At 40.1% G+C, this 8,776-nt stretch overlaps 1 protein-coding gene across 1 annotated transcript in view; it reads right to left on the bottom strand.

Moving 5' to 3' along the window:
- Positions 1–262: 262 nt before the first annotated feature.
- The window catches only part of BANK1 (B-cell scaffold protein with ankyrin repeats 1), a 260,578-nt gene continuing 252,064 nt past the window's right edge, over positions 263–8,776 (bottom strand). The window contains exons 14-15 of the mRNA XM_009327080.1: positions 7,006–7,130; positions 263–307 (exon numbers count right to left, since the gene is read on the bottom strand). Coding sequence (XP_009325355.1) covers positions 263–307; positions 7,006–7,130 — 170 coding nt within the window. The remainder of the gene's footprint in view (positions 308–7,005; positions 7,131–8,776) is intronic.

The raw sequence follows: 8,776 nt of genomic DNA, 5'->3' as shown, positions 1-8,776 counted from the left end.
GCATCCACAAGTCAGGTAAGCGCCTAACTGCTTGCAAATCTGCCCTGCATTAACAACGAATAGGTTGACACCTGACCAAAAATAAGTTCTAGTATAAACCAGAATGTCTGATGATTATGGTTTATCTTGTGAAATCAGACCTCTGAGATGCACTTCCACTCTGTTGTTACGCAAATGCACTCTGATGGAAAGTACTTCCACAAGCGTTAGTTTCCATGACAAATAATCTCTGTGTGTGTTCATATACATGCTCTTACCTCTGTTAATTAGGCATCTGTTCCTTGTCTGTTGGGTTCCTAGTTGGAGACTAAAAAGAAATAGATGCAATTAATAAATAGTTATGTATATCAGTGATAAATCAGACCAGTGCAGAATGTCTTTCAAAGTTGAATAATTCACAAAATACACACCTAGGATGAGTCGCTTCTAATGTGTTTTACTTCAAATGTGAATACAACACATGTCCCTGGGAGCAGGGAAGCAAGACACATCCACAAAAATAGGCAGGTGTTGTGTGGGAGAATGACAGGAGGTGGATTTTGTACAAATCTTACTTCGTGTAAGACAGCATGGCTGATCTTTATTGGTGGCAATTAGGAGAGGCTGAGGGGTACCTGGATATTCAGATGTCTTGGTGAACTCCTCAGTCAACAGTTTGACTGTGGGCTTGCCTCACGAAGACCTGATTTGGTGACAAATGGGCAGGAAACTGATTTTTGTTATTTTCTATATTTTAAATGTGAGCATCACGTGAAGCTACAAAATACTTAAGAAACTGGAAATAAGCCAGGCTAGAGATGTAGCTTCACAAGTCCAATGGACACTATTGTAAACTACCAAGAAATAAGTATTGTCAAGACTAGAGGTCCCAATTGAAATGCATACTCTTGAAGTCATGAAGAAAAAAAAATCTTTTCTATGACTTCCTCACTCTCCACACATACAAAAGCTTGTATGTGCTTCAGGATCCCAAGTTATTTCAACTTTGCTAACTGGGTTGAGTAAAGAAGTTTGAGCTCCCATGGATCCAAATGTCAAAAGTAGGGTCTGTCTTTGTTCATCTTCCTATTGCCCTATCGGAGACAATGATTAATGTGCTCAAAATTAAGTGCTGGTTTTTCTAGTTTTCAGGGAACTCTACTTAGACACTACCTGCAAGCTGGAGTGGCATCAACTGCTGAATAAGCAATCTGTTAGCAACTTGGACCAAAAACAAGGTGCTGATGAGGGTTGAGGAATGAAGCCAGACATTTAGGATAGCAAACATAATCAATAACCTACCAGTCTGTGAAAGGTGCATAGGGCTCTTCTGAGTGTTTTTTGGATGAAGGTGAGGAAGAGATTTGGTCTTTGGCAGCTGGTTGAGCAAACTTAATTGAATCAGACCTGCTTTACTGTCATAGGCATCTACAAATCTGGAAATCAAAATCTGGAAGAAGAAATTCTGTGGAGGATGCCTTTACAGCAGTGGATGACCTGGCTGTTTACAGTGCCTTATAGGAGTGGGTCAGTATTAAACAGTCCCTAGCAAGAGATAGTAAAGTTGTCCTTCTTGGATATGAAGGCCACTTTCAGTGTAAGTACCTACTGATTTTAACAGCTAACAGCTAAGAAATAAATGGTTTCAGTCGAGTTCCCTGTGAAAAAGTTTTTGACCTTTCCACAGCAGGCCACCTACCTCGTCAGTCTTGCCAAGGATCCCAGGACTGGAACAGATGCAAAGACTGAATTGCTCATTTGCCCCACGGGTATATTTGTCACTGGAGGACTACTAAGCATCTGACATGTTTCCCAAGACCTACCTTCATGTAAAACTATTATGTAAGTTGCTGGCATTGAAGTAATAGTAAATAATAATAATAATAATAATAAAAAGTCAAGCTTAACATTTGCTTAATGCAGTATTGGTCTTCTGAAGTCCATCTGAGTTATAGTTTGTCTTCTGTGGCCTGTATCTTGCTCATTACCTAGCAACGAAGCAGTGACACCTACTACTCCATTCTCGCTGCTACGCCAAGAGTGGGAAAACAGAGTATCAGTCAATTCCTGGTTTTGATGAGGAATCTTAACGCTACACTAGCTGTATCCCTAAAGACCGAGTTCAAGGTTCTACAGAGATTAGCTATGAGGGGATAACTAACTACAAGCAATTCAAACCATCTTATGTAGCTTCTGCAATCTTGCACTTATTTTTAGATGCCGGATGACTAAATCTGTGGGATGTGGCACATAAGGTGCCATAATGTAACTGCAGTAGAAGGCAGATTTTGAAATCTCTTTTTCAGAAACAGCTAAATGAGATTCACATAGGTAGATCAAATGTCCAAAGATGTAGATAGGCATCATATAGTTTTTTTAAAAATTCCTATGTGCTAGAAAGTATGGACATGGAATGCATGTGAAAGCTGCATTGTCTTTTAAGACTTTAAAGGAAACTTGTCTAGTCATCCTTACATAAATGTTGTCTAAGCTGCTGCCATTCATTCTGTTAGTGGAAACGCCCAAACCCAAGACTCTCAGGCCTTATCTTATGCTTAAGGGTATAGGCAAGGAATCAGTTACCGCAGAGTAAGCTGAGGTCTAACCATATTTGTATGCTCATGCCTTGTGGGACCCCACAGCAGCAGCACACATCTACCTTAGTGTGAGAGCACAGCATCTCACTGTGAGGGCAGCGCGCATCTACCTCACTGTGGGCGCTCTCTGGCTGTCCCGATTTGGTAATGTCTCTCAGAGGAGACCTATGGCTGAGGACTTCAAATGCCAAGACATACCTCATCAGTTCAACTGTTTCAATTCTGTTCTCTCCATTCTTCCTTGTCTCCTACTCTGTAGTATTTCACGGTTGGCAAGGTGGCTTTCCAAATAGTGTATGAACCTTGCTTATAGATAAAGTTTCCCATAGGCAACAGGCTACTTCTAGATTGGTACTTCGGTGGTGCCAGGAAAGATGCCAAGGAAATATCTTAAATACTTAAAAAAATCTGGGCCGCTCAGATTTCAAAATGGAGCTTTTGTTCCCAAATCATTTATGTATTTCCATGAAATTTTATTAAAGCTATTTGTTGTTGTTGTTCTGTTGGCTTACATCTTACTTCCCTTCTTGGAAAAAAGATAAGGTACTATCAATGCCTATGGGCAAGACCATATGTACATTGTATAGTAATGAGATAAATCATTGTCTGTGCCTGTACTTTCTGCAAATGAACATTCTACTTGCTTAGCCCTTATTTAGTTGTTCTTAAAAAAGGTTTTTGTAGATATTTCACTCCAAGAGTGACAGAACTTTTTGCTTTGCAGTTAATTTTTTTTTGAGGGGTGTTATTCAGTCCTATATTAAACTGTTGCAAAATGAGACATGAACTTCGAGATAGCATCAAATGTTATAATGGAAGACTGAACTGAGTGCCACTCTCATTAATAACTTTCATTACAGTGGAAGCAAGATCAAACTTATCAAGAAACTAAAAATTATGTTCCATACTAATTTATAGGAGATATTTTCTTTTCTCATTAAAATAAAATCAAATTCCTTTTCTAACAGGCTTCTGATGGGATCTCTTTAAATCCTCAATCGAGCCTTCAAAAACCATCTATGAAAAAGACTTTCCAAATCCTGATTTCAAACATGGAGGCTCATGTTTTAAAAGGCACAGATGGAGACTCTGTATACAGATGTAAAAACTAGAATTCATTAAACAAATCTGAGAACTGCTCACATTCATACATACCGCTTTATTAAATGGCATGTGGAACAAAAAGTCTCTAAAATGAATGCTCTCTGGTCTGCTTCCCTTAGGAACTACAGAAGAGAGAACATGGTTGTCATTTTTGGTTCAGGCAATTTATTTATGTCTGGACTTAGGTATCGGTCTTCTGAGACCATTCTTTACTCTTGCCATCAATATGGCTCCAGCTGCAGAGGGAATTCCATCTTTTAGAAGTTCTTATTTTCAAGAATTTAAATCTTTGGTAATAAAGTGCACTGTTGGACAAGACAGGGGCCTCCATAATGACATACAAATCCCATTGTATTTCTGCAGTGCAAAGCTGCTGATTTATATGCATCGCAGGATATAAGGTACTGTAACAGAGGGGAGGTTAGGATCAGAAGAGAACGTAGCGATCGTTATCTGAGCAACTGGATAATTTCACAAAATTTACAATTCTGGTGTCAATACGACGTTTCTGCTGGTATGATTCAATAACCAAACTGGAGAGAGGACAGCCACAGAGGCAGGGCTGATGTGGCCTTAAAAGAAAACCCTGCAGACAAATACTTTCCAAGACTCACCCTCATGTCATCATGAGCTTTGCCTTGCCTATAGAAAACAGACTGTAGGAACAAACGCAGTGATCCCAGGCCCTCAGGCTCCAAGCGCCTTGTGAAGGCTTCTGGACTGAGCCTGTTCACGTGCTCAGGACGCTGCACCCCTACCAACCGTGGAGGATATTAAAGCTGAAATATAAATAGCCTGGACTGCAACTCTGCCACTGGGCCAGCAAGAACTTCTCCTAATTACAGTATCTCACAAGTCCACATAAACACAACGCTGTCTAACAGAATAATGAAAGCAGTACTGTGGATTATTTTTCTCTCTTGCAGTAAGGAAATAACACATTTAGGTGATCATTTTAAATAGCGACATACAAATGATACTAAGTCCAATGTGAAAAAGAAATACTAAATTTCCCTTCCAAGAATGCATATGTACTGAAGTTTACAGAAATCATAGGCCTAAAGTCAATACCATCTAATACAATTTTTTCATAACAACAAGAGAAAATAATTTGCAGGAAATGCAGGTGATTTATACTGCTGCAGATGACATTCAATCACAAAGGGGAAAAAAGCATCTTAAATGACCAATGGTACAGCTTTTATTAACGACTCACTCACAATACTAAACTGCTGTAGCAGTGGAAGGTTCATCAAGAATTTGCAAGTGTAAATTGATAGCTGATTTACAAATAAAATATTGAAGTCATCCAGTAAATTGTTCTAAAGAAATCATCTACCCTAATTGTGATGAAGCAGTAGGAAACAGGCTACAGAAAAGCTGAGCCACAAAGACTTGGTAAATTTTCTGCCCCATTAACTCTCGGTGAGCTCATCTTTGGGATGAAATCTTGACCCTGCTGAAGACCTGATTACACTAAAATAAATGTGGTCAGATACAGAAAATGCTCATTACAAATTCAATGCCCGATCCAAAAGTCTACTTATGCTTTGGATCTGACCTTTGCAGTATACTTACAGTTCAAGGCTTCAGTGTTCTGAAAGGCAAAGAAAGTGCAACTTACCATTCGGATTTTCCTTTTCTAGTCTGTTTCCAATAGCGGTGTCTCTAAGGTGGTGCACTTTTTCCTTTAAGTAAAAAACAAGCATAAAACCAGCAGCAGAAATCAGAACAGAAGTTTACTGTAGAAATAATTAGTAACTATAAAAAGCTGGATTCTTTGGTATTCTGAACACCAAGCTTCTCTCTCTCCAGAAAAAGAATTTTAAAAGACTGAAAGATGTCTATGATGCGCTATAAGTAGACACTAATTTTAGCATTTATACCTAAGAGTCTTGTGGAGTTTTTCCTATCAGTAAGTTATATTGATTCTGGAGTTAAGATTACAGAGGCTTGGGAGTTTATTTTTTGCTTTGGACAAGCGATTTCTCCTCAAAAGTCCCAGTGAAGAACAGACAACTGCAGTGATATCATGAAGTAAATTCATCATGTTCGTGTTGGGGTGACAGTGAAAGACTTTCCTACGGTACAAAACCAAAGAAAAGTCCCACATGCAACGCAGGGTAGAAAGTAGCTTTTTCCCTGAAGCAGTGAAAACAGGCCAAGTAAATCCTCCTTGAAATACAGGCTTACAACTTAGTGCTGCTATCTTTGCACAGATTAGCTACCATCTTCCTCCACAAGTAACTCCCCTGATAGATAGAGCAACACCAGCAATTTCCATCTGTGTCCTTGGCCACAGACAGATTCGGAAGGGGGCATCCACCATACTCTCGCACTGCTGCTGAACGGCTAGTGCTGTGCTGTGCTGCTGGTGCCCAGCCTGGGAACTGGGCCCCCAAAACCATTCTACGTCCTTGCACTTTTGCTGTTAAGTGTTCCACTGTGATGACAAAGCTCATACTATTTCTTCAGCAAATGGAAACACAAAGAGCATTTAATCTCTCCTTGTTGGCAGCATCTGATAGCTCTCCCACTCTGCAGAGTAGTAGACTAGCTTTGGTTTTCCTCTTTCTACTAAATGCACTTAAAGGACAACAAGACAATATTTTTGTTAATGCACGACCTCATATCGAATGAGGGCATAACCTCTTCCTCCAGCTGTCTTGTTCAAAGTAATCAACAAACCTCCTCACTGTGCCTTTTTCCTTATCTTCTAGCTTTGATGCAGTTCTTCAGTGACTCAGTGTGTGGGCTTTTGTAAATCCTTTTTTTGTGCACCTCAGTTTACTCCATACATTGAATATAAAGGAGCTGAAGAGCACTGCTAACAATTATGAATTTCACTAAGTAGATTCAACATTTTCAGATAAGCATAAAGCCTGATGTAAGTCAATATATATTAACAATGTATGCTTGACATAGTTATGCTTCTGTTAGCTGATGCTGTTCAATAGCGCATTCGGTTTGTTCAGCTATAGGAGGTTTGTGGTTTCATGAAAGATGCATAGACCTAAGCATCACCTAGCAGTTTAGAACAGAAGTCTTAAAAGATGAATGTATTTAACTCAGGATTTTAACCAAATGCAACAGCACCTGAAGTTAGGCAAAATAAATTCAGGAAGCCTCTCAAGTAATCAAACAACAGTGGAAACGGGTATCCAGAAGATTCAGAACCATAAGCAGCAAGTTCCTTGGGAGTTGACAGGCATATACATCACGACTCTTATTTCTGACCTCACACGTAGGAGCCAAAATACAAGACTTTGTTTTTGGAGCTTCTGATCAAGATTCCCATCAAGAAACATAAATTTCAGACTCATACCTGTTGAGTGGACTGTAGTCTCTGTTTTTCATTCTGCCACTGTTTAAATCTGTCGAGGGCTTCATCCACAGAAATTGCCCCCTTTTTCACCTGTTCCTGCAAGCGGATGAGTTCTTCCTGTTCAGCTTATCAGTTACTGCGTCAGTGTGGCCTCTGTGTGCTGCTACAAAATGTGGAAAGATAAAGGTAGAAAATATTATCAACCCATTTCATTCCTTTCTCTTTATTCTGCAAGCACTTTTTTCAACAAAGGCATGTAAGCAGTGATTTTATAATCTGACATCAATAAAACACACCGTCTTTAGGGTGGCTTCCCCCTCCCTTTTCTTCTTTGTTTTTTTTTTTTTGTTGTTTTTTGTTTTTTTTTCAATGAGAGAAATGTAAAAAATCAATGAAGATCCTACCATTACTCTTTGGCAGCACAGTAGCATCTTAAACATTTCATTCGTTACTATTGCCCTGATCCATGGATTCTCCATTAGTGTCAGTTCAAATAAGAATTTCCTTCTAGTGCTAAAGCTATAGTACTGACATTTTAAAGGAAATTGTTGCTATGTTAAGGCAAAGAATATCCACGGTGCCTTTTTTCCCCCCTTCCTTCTCCAACTTCACACATTACATTCCTGAAAAGCTGGGGCTGAAATTTGGGCAGAAAACATTTCGAAATTTCACATGATTTCCTTCCCCCAAATTATTAAATACATTGCAGTGACAAGAAAACATTACAACCTAGTCCTCTTAGAGATTATGATACAGGTGCACAACTGAAGGGAAGTGACAGGGAGACGTGTGTTATCAGATACACAGCTTGGTCCAGGGAGGTGTGGCACCACGTATCTCCAGGATACTGATTCTGAAATGGCCGATCCAGAATTACACCTGAGCAGCCATGAAACAGGGCTCTCCTAGCCCTGTATAGGGCTGTTGCAAAGGGGCCATAAAGCACCTGTTTCACTGCACAGAGAATGCAGCCAGGATAAAAGTTTAAACTGTAAGTATGATTTGGGTCAGTTTTTCTGCTGTGTTATGCACCAATATCTTTATTCTAAGTGAGGAAGGACTGTGGCAAAGGGAAATATACTAAGGAAGTGAAAAACCAGCTACTGTGGCTTCTCCCCCTCCCTCCTTTTGATCATACTAGCACGTATTAGGCACGAATCTACTCTTTTGCATCGCAGCTCATTGTTTCTATTTTGATGGAGTAGTGACCCTAATGCCTTGCATCTAATAACATTATTTGTAGATCAGACCTGTTTAGGTAAAACTGCATTTTTCATATCAGCAAAAGGGAGTGGGGGGTGTGTGTGTGTATTTCCTCAGACCCATAAAAACTACTCTGATTTATCATAGAATAGTTTGGGTTGGAAGGGACCTCTAAAGGTCATCTAGTCCAACCCCCCTGCTGTGGGCAGGGACATCTTCAACTAGATCAGGTCGCTCAGAGCCCCGTCCAACCTGGCCTTGAATGTTTCCAGGGATGGGGCATCCACCACCTCTCTGGGCAACCTGTGCCAGTGCTTCACCACCCTCAGCGTAAAAAAATTTCTTCCTTCTATCTAGTCTAAATCTACCCTCTTTCAGTTTAAAACCATTACCCCTTGTCCGGTTGCAACAGGCCCTGCTAAGAAGTTTGTCCCCATCTTTCTTATAGGCCCCCTTTAAGTACTGATAGGCTGCAATAAGGTCTCCCCGAAGCCTTCTCTTCTCTAGGCTGAACAACCCCAACTCTCTCAGCCTTTCTTCACAGGAGAGGTGTTCCATCCCCCTGATC

Source organism: Pygoscelis adeliae, unplaced genomic scaffold, assembly GCF_000699105.1.
Source record: "Pygoscelis adeliae isolate BGI_AS28 unplaced genomic scaffold, ASM69910v1 Scaffold87, whole genome shotgun sequence".
Classification (NCBI taxonomy): domain Eukaryota; kingdom Metazoa; phylum Chordata; class Aves; order Sphenisciformes; family Spheniscidae; genus Pygoscelis; species Pygoscelis adeliae.
The sequence above is the reverse complement of the archived record's forward strand: the minus strand, read 5'-3'. Positions and strand labels throughout refer to the sequence as shown.